At 33.5% G+C, this 18077-nt stretch overlaps 1 protein-coding gene across 2 annotated transcripts; it reads left to right on the top strand.

Annotated features, from left to right (window-relative positions):
- The first annotated feature begins 613 nt into the window (after window positions 1–613).
- LOC102804690 (N-acetyltaurine hydrolase-like) lies at window positions 614–12893 on the top strand. Of its 2 annotated transcripts, XM_085507731.1 has the most exons (7): window positions 614–768; window positions 6572–6737; window positions 7523–7707; window positions 9289–9444; window positions 9785–9949; window positions 10929–11143; window positions 12277–12893. In XM_085507731.1, the coding sequence occupies exons 1-7, from the start codon at window positions 738–740 to the stop codon at window positions 12412–12414; spliced, it is 1056 nt and encodes a 351-aa protein (XP_085363857.1). In that variant the 5' UTR covers window positions 614–737; the 3' UTR covers window positions 12415–12893. The 2 variants fall into 2 exon arrangements, with proteins under 2 accessions (XP_085363857.1, XP_085363858.1); XM_085507732.1 differs by lacking the exon at window positions 9289–9444.
- Window positions 12894–18077: the final 5184 nt, after the last annotated feature.

Raw genomic sequence — 18077 nt, 5'->3', positions numbered from 1 at the left:
TCATTTTGACCCCAAATTCCAACCAAAATAATGATTGTGTCAAAGGGTTAAAAATCGTCATTTTGACCCCAAATTCCAACCAAAATAATGATTGTGTCAAAGGGTTAAAAATCGTCATTTTGACCCCAAATTCCAACCAAAATAATGATTGTGTCAAAGGGTTAAAAATCGTCATTTTGACCCCAAATTCCAACCAAAATAATGATTGTGTCAAAGGGTTAAAAATCGTCATTTTGACCCCAAATTCCAACCAAAATAATGATTGTGTCAAAGGGTTAAAAATCGTCATTTTGACCCCAAATTCCAACCAAAATAATGATTGTGTCAAAGGTCTGAAATATTCCATATAATATAGATATTGGTGATTATTTATTACTAGTTAGTTCGTGTGTATCGATTTTCAAACTGTGGTTGTGATCACCCGAAGTTGGAAGGAATACTAGCGTATTTTATGAGTTTGATCTAAACATCGTAGGTAGTATCGCCCAACCCCCTATATAATTTTAGGCGTTCGTAAATCCGTGATATACCTCTAAACGATGTTTGGGAATAATTGAAAAATTAGTGTGCGCCGTGTCGTCGTACTGTCATACTTGGTAGATACAGCGCCCTCTCTGTCATTTACTGAGTCGCATCTGGGGTAGCAGTGACTGCAGGTGACCTTGTGAGACAGCTGAATGAACAGTAACTGACTCGCATCTTAGCACACGTGTATTTCGTATTACTGGTTGAAAGTTATGGAGGAGCGAAAGGGAAAAATACAAACTGGTAAGGATATGTTTTGATCTGCAAATAATGATGCTTTTCCCAGGATATATATGCCAGAGCCCCTTCCTGGTAGCAGAGCGAAAACTATGCCCTACGACTTTTTCAAAGTGGGCGTCATTTATATTCGTTCATTGGATGCCTACTCAAAAATTCCACATTTACCAGTAAACAATGTCACCGCCATCTGCATATATATTATAATGGTGCATAGGTCCAGCTTACATTTGAGTGACGTGGACAAGGTACCAGTGCCTGGGGACTCCGAGGGCAATTATGGTGGTGATCGAGTCGTCCATGTTTAGTTTATCATGCAAGGACCCTTGTGACGTTCTCACGAGGATGACAGGTGAAGGCGTCAGTTTAAAGTAGTTGGGTCATCAATGGTTCATACAGGACAGGGCGTCTTGGCGAGGTGACAGTTGGAGGCGTTTAGTACAAAGTATCTCAGTACTTCATTATCAGTAACACAAGAGGTGCTCGCTAGTAACGTTAGGCATTAAATGCACAATATGCAATCATAACATGTAAACTTATGTAGTAGTAATAATGCACCTATCAATATTTTTCAAATAAACGAATATTTAAACAATAATGAACGACCCGCCAACCCATAATGGGCTCGCGCCTCATACATATATGTCGCACAAAGTGTGCTTGAGTCCATTATGGGTTGTCGGGGAGTTCATTATTGTTATTATTTTGTAGCGTTGTCATTATCAGTGGATTTGCTGCCGCTAAAAAGCGGGAAAATTTTGAGAAAAATCTACAGTGAACGGAATAGTTTCAAAGTCACTGGCCTGTGAATCTGAAAGCTAGTGGGTGTTAGCCATCCTAGAATGAGAACCAACAGTGATTTGAATCTCACTGTATAAATAAACAGAAACCCACCTGAGAACACGGATACTTTCATTTATTTATACAAACTGTGCCCGGACTGTTACATTAACTGGGAGTCGACGCTGAGGAAATACAAGTCAAGTCGGTCTTTCGTCGATCTCGTTTCGCAAATTTTGTAGTACAAAAACAGAACAAATTCATCTCTGTACTCGTAGACATACATTGTACACCCATTTCGTTTATCGCATTTGCTTTGATAAATTATCCTCGGTTAGCCTCACATGCATTTCATCAGCACGATAAAGTGAACTAATCAGGAGGCCACCAGGACAGCAGCTTCAGTCGCAGAATTTAGAAGCGCGCGTACTAGATGGAATGCGTGTTAGCGTACAGATACAGATTTTGATATTGAAATCCGCTGTTATTGGTTATGGACCGTTTTATTTGATGCCGATTTTGGTATTAAATACTTGTTATCTAACAATTTCTCTTCAATAGTTTCTCCTTTATTCGTTTTCGAAATCAACATAAGTCATTGTATTCATATCCATGGGACAGGTCCTTGATGCTCAATAATGTAATACATTACTGCGAATAATCTGCTGCAATGACGTCATAAAATCCACTGGTATTGATAATGCTATAATATAATAATATATAATTAGTCGAAAAAACAAAGAAATAAAATAATAAAATTACATTTTGGTAATTTGTTCATATTTTCTGTAATTTTCATTGAAATCAATTGTAATTTGGGACAAAACAAACAAAATGTTGCTTCTATTTTTTTTAAAATTTTTGCAACAAATTCCTTTTGAAAATAGCAGACTAGAAATGGAATTATTTTGTGGATGGTGCCTGCAGTTTGCTCTGGCGCTCAAACAGTTTAACAATTCTGATAAGCATTGTCTATTTGACTATGAAAATATTCAATAAAAAAATTTGGAGTTGTGGACATTTATAACAATCCAATATTTCCAGTATTGTAGACCTTGGAAATGAAGTCATTCCCTGCATATTATTTGCATAATAATAGTTTTAGTATACACACACTATCTTGTCGATTTCACATCTACCGTGAAATAAGCTTTCCATCAATATATAGCTTTGTATGGTTCTGTCAATATTTGATATGGGAACATGAGTTTAGAAAATACCAAAAACCTATACAGCATCCTTAAAGCCAAGGGATTGTTACTTGTGCACAGACAGGAATTGAGTCTAAATGACGACAACACATACTAAAACGCAATGGGTAGACATTTGTTTGTAAAAAATGACACACTATGGCCATCTGCCGCATGTGTAGGTGACGACTCCACTGCCTTAATGCCACTGTCATATTTTTTGGAAATATATCAGTAACAAAAAGACATATAATTTACATATTAACCTAGCAGGATTTTCATCACTAAACACAAACATTCTGGTTCTACATGTTTCATATTGCAGAGCCCACAAAATTCTATTTTTACATAAATTATTTGAATATATGCTGGTTTCAATATACAATGTTTTTACATGTTGGATTTAAAATATTTAAACGTGTCAATGCTATTTTAACTGATAAGTAAAATCCTCTAAATTTAATTTACATGAACATGTAAAAATAAAACAAACTGTTTACTTGAAAAATTCATGAATTAAAACACAGTGAATATGCTCAAAACATCACAATAGTGTAAAAATGTAAAAATAAATGGTTTTACAATTAATTTACTCATATTATGGAAAATTGAAACAACAGATAACTACGGCCCATGGATAATTGAATTGTAGCTGGAACAAGATTGTGCAATATTTCTCACATTTGTAAAACTATTTATACCAATCATGATTTTTTCACATTGTCTGATCATTTTCAATGTGCTTTAAAATGTTTAGTGAATAACTGAAATGCAAGCATCTTGGATTTGCTAACAAAAAGATTGAATTCTAATAATAAGCTGCCCAAGCACAATTTTTCAATATTTTGTTGTACATATTTGTACACAGAAAAATGATCTGGTGAATCGCTATGTAACTATGTAGTCAGCACAGAATTCTGTGTCATCACTGATTGGCTGTCTCTATTCTATGGGAATATACATACACAGAATCACTTGTATATAAGGCCCACCCCTGTTGGATTCGTTCACTTTGTGACGATATCTTCAATTATAAAATTTTAATGAATATTTTTGTTGAAATATTTTTGACTTCTTCTTGAAAACTAACACCTCAATTGCATTGAAACTTGGTACGTAGGTGCCTTGGGTAGACCTATAGATTTGTTCATTCTGTGGCGATATCTTCAATTCCCTATTTTTAACTAATATTTTTGTCCTTTTTGAGAAAATTATTTTTGACTTGTCCTTCAAAACTACCTATCGGTATTCTCAATTGTTTTGATACTTGGTACATTGGTAGACCTCTGTCTGATTTTGCATTTCATGGTGATATCTTCAATTCTTTGTTTTTAATGAATATATTGTCATTTTTGGTAAACATGCTGGTATCTTTTAACTGTATTTATGGATGTCTGTTCCACCAATATGTAAAGAACCAGTCATTAGATTTCACCTTGTGATAATGCACAGACCTGATACGTTTTCAGTAGAAATGTGTGCATTTTACTAATATATTGTAATGGTGTTATACACTACTAATACTCTAAATTATTCTATTTTTGTAAAAACTGTTGAAATAACTGCAAATTAGTTAAGTCCATGTCATTTCAGTATTTTCACAGCAAATTCTGCAAATGTTCCATCTTCACAGCCTGGGTAATGTGACTATTTGTTTTCTTCAGAAATTGAGCAAACAAATCATACAGCTTGGAAAAGCATTGAAACCAGATCAAAAATAATGAAAATGTTTAAAAAATCGCCATGGCAATGACAATTTCTGGATCAGCCAAGTCCAGTCGAAACAGGGTTTCGGTATCATTGAAAGTCGCATTTATTTCTTGATATCCATATCAAAAATACTGGTCCTACTGATATGTCACAATGAAATACATATCCATATCAAAAATACTGGTCCTACTGATATGTCACAATGAAATACATATCCATATCAAAAATACTGGTCCTACTGATATGTCACAATGAAATACATATTCATATCAAAAATACTGGTTCTACTGATATGTCACAATGAAATACATATTCATATCAAAAATACTGGTCCTACTGATATGTCACAATGAAATACATTGAATTTTGAAAAACTCTTGAATGCTGTATTGACAATCTGTGTTTTCTTTGCAAAATTGCAAAAACTGCAACAAGCACATTTCTGTCAATATTTATATATGAATGAAATAGAATATTAGATTGATTATTCAATAGACTAAATTTTGAAATTTGTTACTGTCTATTTGATGAAGTGGTTTTGACTTTCTTAGTGATTTTTGATATGCCTGAGAACGTCATGGTCTCGCTGTGATGTGATGTAGAATATGGAGGTAAATTTCACTTGTGATATGGTTTATCCATGCTGTATTTTAACCTCCTTCATTTGTAAAATTATGGCCGCAGGATACACCGCATTACTCATGAAATGGACACTCCACAAACGTCAGGGTAAGACCATGACAACCATCTCATATCAGTGACAAATGTAACAATCACAATAAATTCTATCCACTAAACTGAACCACAATATTTGATCTCTATGGATTGGACTATCTATATTGTTTCTTCAAATTTTTTATTTTAAATAAAACATTCCTGTGGCATTGGTGTCAATTTGTAATGGCCATCTCAAAATGTGAATACTGAAAGCATAGCATATACACTACTCTGTGTATACCGACTTTGTACATTAAATCACTTGCAAGTGAAAAAAGATAAACAAATGGTTGCGTCTAGGTCTTCAGAGAGCGCCATCTAGAGTAATCCAGTTTGTTAAACAAACTGCACGGATTACAGTAGGAGATGACAGCTTACCAGTGGCCCTAGGTGAAATGTCAATTCAGTTGCCATCGAGAGTCTCTGTCAGAATGATGATTTTATGTGACATATTATCCTTGTGTAGAGTGACTTTACCCATGCAATTGTGTCTAAAACAATATTTCTGTAAGATTTGATCATCTTTATGTGCTATGTTTAAACAACAAATCTTTAATCTCTAATATGTAAGTATAAGCACAGTTCCTCTATCATATATCAGAGTGATAAAGGGACTGTGGTATAAGCTACACCCATAATTACAAATATATAAATCGGACAAATGAAAAACTGCTTAAACAAATATTTGAAAATTAAAATAAACATTGGTCATGATTATTATATCACCTTGTAGTTGAAACAAACACAATTGGTTGAGAAGTGTCATTGGAAAGCCGTTAATGACATACTCTTAAAAAAATATTAGCTTGAGTATGAGTGATATACCATCAATGGTGTGTCATGAAATATTGGGTGACATTAGAACCTAAATTAAAACAAGTTTTATTATGGCATTGTACATAATTTCATAATTGTTATATCATTATTTAATCATTATTTAATCATTATTAAGTCATTGTTATGTCATGTACAGGTTTTTTCTAGAAAAAAACTGCGAGGGAGCACTGTAATTCAGTGGTGCCACCAAGTGCGGGAGATAAGGTTCTCCCGACCAGGGTGTGGAGTTTTTGATAATTCTAAGTTATAATGGAGCATTCTATGGCTTCTTTGGGGCCAAAATTACTATCAGACAGGTCACAGTTGAAGACTGTGGCCACATGTGATCAATGGTCACTCAGAATTTGATGGTTGCCAGAGGATCTGCTCCCCAGGGTAAGGGGGCGCATGGCCATGGCATGAGGGTGCTGCGCCCCTGTTCCTTTGTTTAAAAAAATCCCTGATGTATATAGTGATTCCAGTTAGTTTGTTCCATTTTGCTTCACAGGAATTTTTCTGGATATAATTTCTTCTTTATTTTGTATCCTAAAATGCAACTAAATATTTTGGTAATATTTTACTATTATTTATTTCAGTATGTGGTCTTCTTGACCCAGCAGAGTTAGGATTCACTATGACACATGAACACTTCACAATGGTATTCAATGTATCCTATACGGAGGCTGACAGAAAAGAGGATTTGAAAACAATGACAGATGCTCCGCTTAACATGCATAATCTTGGATGGATTAGACAAAATCCGTAAGAACAAAAATTAAATTGACATAGTTATATAATCATTGACACATTAGTGTGTCTACACTACACTTTAAACCAGGTTTACACTGGGCTACATTGCACTTGCCTCATAGTATGTTCACATTACAATTAAAATCAAGTTTACACTGGGCTACATTGCACTTGCCTAATAGTATGTTCACACTACAATTAAAATCAAGTTTACACTATGCTACATTGCACTTGCCTAATAGTATGTTCACACTACAATTAAAATCAAGTTTACACTGGGCTACATTGCACTTGCCTAATAGTATGTTCACACTACAATTAAAATCAAGTTTACACCGGGCTACATTGCACTTGCCTAATAGTATGTTCACACTACAATTAAAATCAAGTTTACACTGGGCTACATTGCACTTGCCTAATAGTATGTTCACACTACAATTAAAATCAAGTTTACGCTGGGCTACATTGCACTTGCCTCATAGTTAGTTCACACTACAATTAAAATAAAGTTTACACTGGGCTACATTGCACTTGCCTCATAGTATGTTCACACTACACTTTGAATATGGTTTACAATGGATTACTTACAATGCAATTGCCTTTTAATTTGTCTGCAGTATATTTTAAATCAAAAGTGCTAAAATTAAGGATTATTGAATTATCCTGAACGCCCTCTAGAGACTTTGTTGGGAAATGTTGTCAAGGTCTTTGATCTCCACAAATGTCCGAAGAATCAATATTTCATATATTGGTCTGTTATCAATATTAGTATTGTGTATTCACTTTTTGTTGCATAGGTACAGCAATAAACCCAACTTATTACTAGATGATGAGGATGATGCACTTATTGAAGAATTGAAATACTATAAAAAGAATGGAGGCTGTAGTATGGTTGATAACACAACTATGGGTATTCAGCGTAATGTACAAAAAGTCAAAGAATATTCTGAAGCCAGTGGAGTTAATATTGTTGCTGGAACAGGTAAGTGATAAAGAGGCACTAAACTGTTGACAGTCCTCCTGCCTAATTTTTTAGTATACTAAATCATTATCAGTCCTCAGGCCTTTGCTGAAATGCCTGCAGCATTTCTTGCAAACATCTTCGGTATTTGCTGATTTAGTATAAAATTAGGCCTGAGAACTGTTGACAGGTTAAGGAGGCACTGTCACTGAGATTCAATAGCTGTCTTTATAGTAACAGGAAATGCACTCTAAATTTCAATAATAATTTCCACACATTTCATTTATTCTTTAATAATACGATAAAGATAATGTGACTTTTTTTGTTTGGTTAACATATTAGACATCATTTATATGTAGTTTATAATGCATTCCTTATATTGTAAAAATTTGTAATTTGTTTTGTTTACTTATTATTTGTATGAATTATTTATACTTAGTTATATCTTTGAATCCATCTATACAGTGTGTAGCTATTGCATATAGAATGTCTCTGTTGTTTGTATATAAGGTGCATTCTGTTGATAAATAATATTCTTCAATTTTGGCACAGTTTTGTCACTAATGCTATGATTAATGTTTTAATGTATGTGGATCCATAGATTTATTGTAATAAGGATGATTTATCCAATATTTTGCATCTAGTTTACATGTAAACTGACTTTCCAATATTTCATATAAGTCCTAAGACAGTAATTATGCTATAGGACTTCAAGTACAACTACATGTATATTGATAATTATTGTGGTTACCCTGCAAGGTGAATAGATCATATGTTATGTGACAGTTAGGAACACTTCATGGAATGTATATATCTGTATTGAATGACTTTTATTCCTATCTATGTATGGTCATTGAATTTTATAGCCATACAATGTTGTAATCATGTTATGGCAAAAGTTGCTGTAAAAAACGCTTATTTTACTGGCGTTTAATTTCACTATTTTTCTGTTTTGAGCAATTTCACTGGTCATTAATTTCACAAACTTGGCAGGGAAACAATGAGTTCTATTGTTATTTTACTTGTTCATGTGAATTTAACCTAGCAAATTTTACTTATAGCAAAAATATGAAATTAAAAATCAGTGAATAATTAAATGTTTTTACAGTGTATCATACATTTTGTTGGATATTACTATATTTATAGAGAAATACTTCAAAATTATCAAGTTATTGCAGAAAAATATACTTTCACAGAACCTAGTTATTTATAGAAAGTTTATTTTTGTTACTTAATTCTTATTATATTTTATTTTGAAGTGTGTTCATTCGTTAGTCTGGGGAATGACAGGAGCTGTTAAGAAATCCACAAATGAGAACTAACCAGCACAGTTAATCAAAATCATTGTCTTAGCTACAGGAAATTATTTTTGATATTCATACATAAAAAGTACCAAGTTTTTTTGCCAGAACAGTATCACCTCACCAAACCTCGTTATTTATAGAAGAAGAATTTTTGTTACTCAATTCTTATTTTATTTTAAGTCTATTTGTTTCAATGTTTAATCTGGGTAATGACAGAGGATGTTAAGAAATCCACAAAATAGAAGCTACCACCATGTTACAATCATTTGTGACAGGAACTTATTCTTGATATTCATAGGATATTATGTGAGTAAATCACACCCACCTGAAATGAACACTATGAGCACAGAAGAATTGACACAAATCATGGTCAATGAAATAAACAAAGGCGTTGGAAACACTGGGATCAAATGCGGTGTAATAGGAGAAATAGGATGTTCCTGGCCTTTACACGGTAATGTGACATTCAGAACAGTAAACAAAGTTTTTATTGGTTAGAATGTTATATTCAAAGCAGTAAAAAGAGTTTTCATTGGTTAAAACGTTACGTTCAAACCAATATTAATATATTTATATTAGCAGGGAAAATGTCACAATGGTTTAAAGGCCATACTGACCATTTAGGATTTCTATAATGGCAGTATACAACCACTGGGGCACTATGATTTGTTCAATTGTTTTTAAACAAATGTTCATGCCTATGTGAAATGTAGTGTATTATGCAAACTAACACTATATGTTCACTGCAGGGTTTACATAACTGAATAATGACATTGTAATGATGTGTTTTTCAGCAAATGAAAAGAAGGTGTTACAGGCTTCTGCTGCTGCACAAACTGTCACTAGTTGCCCAGTCATCATTCATCCAGGACGTGACCAAGCAGCTCCTGCAGAAATCATCCGAATTTTACAAGAAGCTGGTGGTGATATAAGTCGAACAGTTATGTCTCATCTTGATAGTGAGTACATGCAACTTTTTGTTAATATTTCCTGCCACAAGAGATTTATGAACAGTATATCCACCTTGGCTGTAGTACATGTACTTTTGTTGTATAGTTACCTTGTTCTGTAATCTACCCATCTTGATCTGTGGTATAGTTACCTTGTTCTGTGGTCTACCTACCTTGTTCTGTAGTATACCTACCTTGTTCTGTGATTTACCTGCCTTCATCTGTGATATACCTACCTTGGGCTATAGAATACATGCATTATAAATGCTTTCTGTTTGTGTACAGAAATCTGTTATTAGTTTGTATATTTTGGTAAAATTGTTTGAAATATTGTTTAATAAATATATACAGCAGCATGAGCAATAGGGCTGGAATAGTTGAATTCACTTTACATAAGAGCACTTCTATAATCTCTAGTTATTCAAAAATTTTATGAAATTTACTCATGATGGGGCTCAGATACCCATATTGATTTTGTAGTCTGAAATGGGAACTTTTGGGTTCTGTCCATGCGTCTGTCATCAGAGATGCCTCAACAAATTTTCTTCAAGGCTGGTACAAAGACTAGTCATAATGGGAGACATGTGCACATAGATTTATTTTAGATTTGGTTGACCTTTGACAGATTGACGGCCATTTTTGTTCCAAAAAACACCAAAAATCAACATTTGGACATGTCATCAACAGTTTCTCGGACATGCCTTGACAGGCTTTGACTAAATTTGTTCAAAGTGGAAACAAAGACAAATCAAATGGTATATATGTATATGCATGTTGCTTTTCTTTTGCAAATATGTTTGTACATAATTTTTGCCATGTCAGGTTTCATTGTAACTTGAAACTTGTAGATTACTGATGCACATGTTACTCAACTTACATCTTCTCTAGTATGTGTGAAATTTAATATCATAAGCTGGTAGTTACATTTCACTTGAGTAATCAGACTTCATTATAATCTTCATATCTCATCAGTAAGTTTTTTTTCTAGGAACTTTGTTTGGCAATGAAAATTTGTTGGAGTTTGCAAAATTGGGCAGCTATTGTGAATATGATCTGTTTGGAATAGAGACATCACATTACCAATATACAGACATCGACATGCCCAGTGATGCACAGAGGATTGCTTATATCAAAACATTAATAGATGAAGGATATGAAGATAAAGTTGTCATTGCACATGATGTACATACCAAACATAGATTGGTAAGTATACTACTTGATGTACATACCAAACATAGATTGGTAAGTATACTACATGATGTACATACCAAACATAGATTGGTAAGTATACTACATGATGTACATACCAAACATAGATTGGAAAGTATACTACTTGATGTACATACCAAACATAGATTGGTAAGTATTCTACATGATGTACATACCAAACATAGATTGGTAAGTATACTACTTGATGTACATACCAAACATAGATTGGTAAGTATAATACACAATGTACACACCAAACATAGATTGGTAAGTATACTACATGATGTACCTACCAAACATAGATTGGTAAGTATACTTCATGATTTACATACCAAACATAGATTGGTAAGTATACTACTTGATGCACATACCAAACATAGATTGGAAAGTATACTACTTGATGTACATACCAAACATAGATTGGTAAGTATTCTACATGATGTACATACCAAACATAGATTGGTAAGTATACTACATGATGTACCTACCAAACATAGATTGCTAAGTATACTTCATGATGTACATACCAAACATAGATTGGTAAGTACACTACATGATGTACATACCAAACATAGATTGTTAAATATACTACATGATGTACCTACCAAACATAGATTGGTAAGTATACTACATGATGTACCTACCAAACATAGATTGGTAAGTATACTTCATGATGTACATACCAAACATAAATTGGTAAGTACACTACATGATGTACATACCAAAAATAGATTGGTAAGTACGCTACATGATGTACTTACCAAACATAGATTGGTAAATATACTATAACTTACAATTACAGTACAGGTATTGTTCCTGGTAAATTTTATTTTAATTATGTTATTATTCTATAATGAAGTAACATTATTAATTAAGAACCTCCAGATTAATTTATAAAAACGACTGATTACCTCCTAGTTTGTTTTTCATTTGAATCAAAACTGATATTTGTTCCCACCACTGAACTCATACATGTATAATCGTTGTCATCTATTGTGCCTTTCAGTTTATTCTATCTAAACTACACCAAGTGTTTATGTTCCTAGAGCTAAAAAACACATACAAAGATATAAATATTAGCCAAATTTCAATGAAATCTTGACAAGCTTTTGTTTCTATGGTTACAGATGAAGTATGGTGGCCATGGTTACTCTCACATCCTGCTTAATGTCATTCCTAAGATGTTGAAGAGGGGAATTTCCCAAGATGCAATTGACAAGATTACAATACATAATCCTAGAAACTGGCTAGTATTCAATGAATAACTGATTCATTAAATCAAATATTTCAGGAAATTAAGGAATCAGTTTTTGACCAATGTTTTCAAAATTATTACAGTGTTTCATTGGAGCAAATATTACAGTTGTCTAAAAACAGCTATTTTAATAAATTTATTCAAATTATTAAAAAAGAAAAAAACATCTAATCAGAACATTCATTTTCAGTCATGTGACATATCCAGCTGCAGGTGGATCCAATCTAGCCACTTGCATTTTAGAGACTTGTTTGTAGATGTTATCATACTTTCTAGTTTACATCAGTATACACCAAATTAATTCAAAGTATATTAAATAAATGTGTGAGATTCCATGCAAGGGTGGGGGAAAAATTAATATTAAAATTCATTGAACCAAATATTACAGTTATCTAAAGAAAGCTATTTTAATAAATTTATTCAAATTATTAGTTTGTATCATTGAACCAAATATTTTTGTTATCTAAATAAAAATATTTCTAATCAATATATTCAAATTATTGTGGTGTTTCATTGAAAAACCTAATTGAAATGGTCTGTGAAATAAATGAAATTATACATACCTTGGTCTGGTCGTTTCTGAAGTAGGGAATGTGTACTTGACTTCTTTTATCATGCGATGGAAGGCTTCAACTCTAAAGCAGCAAATGATTCTACTGACAATTCCATAAGGTTGTGGCAGGTTTTAGCTTCAGAAATTTAAGCAGAACTGGCAAATGATCTTGACAAAAATTGAGACTTCTGCTGTAGCTGGAAAGGTTGACTGGTGAAATATGCAGACAAATAGTAAGAATGACCTGAACTGAGTCATCAGTGTGTCTGGTCTAAATGCTGCTAATATTGTCTAAATACTGCTAATATTGACTAAATGCTGCCAATATTTTCTAAATGCTGCTAATATTGTCTAAATACTGCTAATATTGACTAAATGCTGCTAATATTTTCTAAATGCTGCTAATATTGACTAAATGCTGCCAATATTTTCTAAATGCTGCTAATTTTGTCAAAATTATGCTGATATAGTCTAAATGCTGCTAATGTTATATGCTGATTCTGTCCCACGGTTACAGCTGGATATCAATCTGATTAACATAAGATCCGAGATTTGGCTTTTTTTAATTTTTTTATTTTTTTTTTTTTTTAATTTTTTTTTTTTTTTTTAATTTTGATCTAGTATTTATTTTTTGATAGTTTTTTGAAGTTTTGGTAATTGCAATAGTTAAAAAAAAATACATAAAAAAACATAAAATAATACAATTTCTCAAAATAAAATAAAAAAACCAGTAAAAGTAAAAAATACACTCCATACAATACATCAGATTGAGCTGGACATCTGAAATAATGTTTCAAACGATGAATGGTGGAGTCATTTGTAATTTTCATTACCAGTATTAAAAAACATTGCTTCTGGCTTTTCAGGCATTTTCCAGGTACTGTCCAGGAAAGGATCCCTCAGGTAATGGAAACTAACAGTGGTGTATGACTTCAGATACCAGAGTGCCAAAACGTGTTATGATAATGTACGAGTAAGACGACTCATCAAGCCATAGTTTTATACAAAAGTGTGATTGGTCCACAAAGTAACTGAATCAACTTGAGAGACTGCAAAATTTTCAGTAAGTTAGAGACGACAACTTGCTGCATCTCCTACCTGAAGCCAAGACCACTAAAGAGCAGTTGGAGGGGGTGAGGATGTCCCAACACCACTAACAAAGACCAGAATGGTATGACTGTATGTGGTGGTAATTAGCGCTTAGTCTTTTGAATGGAGTTCCTACCAAAGCTATAAATAGTTATTCTGATATTACCCATCATAGGCAGAACTATTATCCCTATTTGCTACATTGTAAACCAATGTAACCACCTGTGAATGGAGTATGGTGTGCAGAGACCATTGTATGGTGTGCAGAGACCATTGTGTGGTGTGCAGAGACCATTGTGTGGTGTGCAGAGACCATTGTGTGGTGTGCAGAGACCATTGTGTGGTGTGCAGAGACCATTGTGTGGTGTGCAGAGACCATTGTGTGGTGTGCAGAGACCATTGTATGGTGTGCAGAGACCATTGTATGGTGTGCAGAGACCATTGTATGGTGTGCAGAGACCATTGTATGGTAATAATAGTAATTATAGTGGTAAAACAAATTGTACTGTTTTTGAGACACTGTGTGTATAAAGATGGGACAGTTCTTGAGTTGTTAGAACACTTCTATTGGAATGTTCAATGGTAGTGGGTCAGCCTCCTGACTTTCTGTGTGAGCAGAGTCCTTTTGAAGCATAGATAACTGACAATATTGTCCCCACATAGAAATCATATGCCATGCCCATGCTACAATGTGCTGCAACTTAACGGCACGCCAATGTAAACACCTGTATAGCCAAGTAGAGAATGAACAGAGAACTTTCATCTTCACAACTTTGCACGGCACAACACGATTTTAACAGGTTACAGACAACCTTTGCCAGCTACATTATCATAAGCCAATTTCTTTTTACATTTTGTACAAATCTTTAAACTTTCCATTAACATTTGAGGCTGTTTTGATGACTTTAAATAAAAGGTTATCATCAATATACCATAAATTGATATGCAATTTGTATGTATATGACAGAATTAAAAAAAAACAATAGTTAAATGGGCTAGATGGTTTGTTCAATTGGTCTCCCATGGCAGTACTATACTTGTTCAATGCCGCTTAACTTTAAAGGTCGTCACACAGCGCGTGTTCGAATTTTATGTAAGTAAACAATGTATTTTACATGCGTTGTATACGTTGCTATGAGTCCCATATCGAGCAGGATACTGCGCGACGACGACCACCACCCTTTAAAGACAGGTCTATCATCTGTCGAATCTGCTTTGGCAGCCCGCTATTTTTGCATGCCATTCGAAGTTTAGAAGTATTATATCGATTGGATGATTAGAAAGTTTGTCTACACATTCCTGATATCGTTTTGTGACATTTTGAACTATGATTCTATATGACAACAGCATCGGTAAAATTTCCAAGAAACTTCGCCAACTTCCCTGTCTGTTTGCACAACATTAAACGCTGTTTTGTGACACGCTCAACTTAGAATGCACCTTGACTTTTAAAATGGGTTGATCAATTTTCGGCATTTTATTTTAAATTGGGGGGCGGGGCATTAAATGTTTACAAGTTCAATTGTTTGGGTGTTAACCTACTATCTGGACGTGTTTTGTTTGACAGTCTGATAATATGATGAGCGTTCAACAGTCTTTTCAAAACTTTTTTGAACAGTCAACTACGTGTTTTGTAATGGTCACAAACTTTTCAAAATTTTCTCGCTGTTTTAAACAATATGTGGCAAGCTTTTGTCAAATCTAGAAGCCGTTTTTTGACATTCCATCATGATGCATTTGTTTTTAAACATTCACAGCTTTAAATGAAATATAGTTACGAAAATCACAAATTTACTTTAGTTTACGTATTTGCATTTATTGAATTGGTCTCCTATGTATATAATTAAACACGCTTTAGAATATCTCGATTAGTTTTGTAATTTGTTTTCATTAATTAAAAAGCTGGCTCATTCGCCTGCCTCATTAAAAATAATATACATAATACAAAAAATAAGTTACATAACATTAATATAACAAATGTTTAAACATTGATCAATAAAAATGCATTTTACGTTTGCACTAATGTACGAGTTACTAACTCATTTGGTATACGATGTTACTCTCTGGAAGACGCACTTTCAACGTTCGTAGAAGCACAGTTTTATACTGTGGTATAATTCCTAAAAACAATGGGTATATTGATTGAGAATCGTATTAGAAGTGTTGAAATAAATAGTTAAACAATACAATACAATGGTATTTTCAAACAATCGAATTGATTGAATTTTAAAATGTGACTTGAAATTTGCTAGAGAAATTGATGTTACTATAGTGTGTCATATTTCAGTTGAAATACAAGTTTCATTTATAGTGCATGTATTTTTTGAAAAATCAGTTTTCCAAAACGTTATGTAAGAGAATTGCTTTGTTTTCTTGAATGCAATGCGTCGCCCAATAATGACCTGTTGAAATTAACCTTGCTAAAGTTTGCAAGAGATATATTCAAGTTGAATTTGTCGTCTGACTTATAATACCTAAATATCTTAACAGAATCACTATGAAAATCAGAATTATCATCTTGGAATAAAATAGACAATATGTTTGAAGTCAATTGCCACAAACGTTGAGTTGTTCTACAAAGAACTAAAATATGAGTAATGTACAAAATCGCTGTGTATGTGGTCTATTGCGGCAATTTTATGCGAAAAGATATTTTTAAATATTGAAGTAATGTTATAGGCATTATTGCCGAGCCTGTTCGGTGTCAAACCACTATATGGAAGAACCAGACAGCTTTGAAATCCACATCCGGGTATCATCACAATTAACATAATTCGTATTCTCCATGCAGAATTAATGGTTTATAAAAATAGGTTGGTGATAAATATCGCATTATTGAAAACGGTGTCCATCTGGTTTGCTATTTCCGTCCAGGCTTGAATCATTTTGATATAAAAAGAAGGCAGGTTGGGACAATTTAAGAGCGTCATTAATGGGAACCAAGTATTGATTAGCAGTTTTTATCAAGAAAGAACTCTTGATTTTTTTTTGAATTTGTGGTGGTTGTTGGGGTGAATGAACTTTTTTAAGCGGAACTATGCACGCTGGGATCGCTAAACAGATAAATTCATCCCTCCTTCGACAGTTGAGTTTGTGGGAACATTATACCTAATCAAGTAACCAAAATATACAATTATTATAACCTCTTTTAAATGCGTTAAGTGGGTCAGATATTGGACTGATTGAAAACACATGTAAATAATAAAATGAAGACGAAGAATACAAGGCGTTAATTATCTGGGTTTTCCTTTCAGAGTAAGGTGTCGCCGCCGCCGTTGATTAGGAATCATAAAACATTTTATTTTACTATTCCGATTAGAGTCCAAGATGTCAGTATGTTTGTGACCCATAGAAACAGCGAGTATTTTTATTATGCCAACTCAAACAGATCCTGAGAAATCCTGAAGTGCGCCCTCTATTGCTACCACGCTATAATGCTTCTGTTTTTTTCCATACTCGATAAATGTTTCGGAAGAATTCACGATTGACTTGTCGTCTGACAGGGTGAGAGTTGAATCACCAGTGTGTTGATATATAAGTAAGTTGAAATTTGGAAGAGCTATTATTTTAATAGCGGGATTAAGCTTGTTCTTAATATTTAGTAGAGACGTCAGTTTAACACTATTCTGTTTTGAAATGAGTGTAATAACACTGGTACGAAAACTTTCAGGGAGTTCTCCAGAACTGAAATTTGATGATAGTCAGCCACACTATTGTACCAATTTGCAGTCCGGCCATATAATCCCAGAGACATGTCGTTAACCTTTTCAAATATTGATTTGCAGAGCTACAAATTGTTGGATTGTTATCTCGTAGCTCTTTGCCATAGTCTGCTAAATAGAGTGCATAAATTGGTCAAGAAATGTCCGAAATATTTGGGTCTTTAGTGTACGGTTTGATATATAAACTAGACATTTTCAGCCAAATCGACTCGGATAAGTTGAACGTCTCGTTGTGATTATCAATCAATGTCATGCTTAATTTTTTCAGACTCAAAAACATGTTTTGTATTTCTGTTGCCATTCTTACTA

The sequence above is a fragment of the Saccoglossus kowalevskii genome, chromosome 14 (genome assembly GCF_978046115.1).
Source record: "Saccoglossus kowalevskii chromosome 14, keSacKowa6.1, whole genome shotgun sequence".
Taxonomy (NCBI): domain Eukaryota; kingdom Metazoa; phylum Hemichordata; class Enteropneusta; family Harrimaniidae; genus Saccoglossus; species Saccoglossus kowalevskii.
The sequence above is the reverse complement of the archived record's forward strand: the minus strand, read 5'-3'. Positions and strand labels throughout refer to the sequence as shown.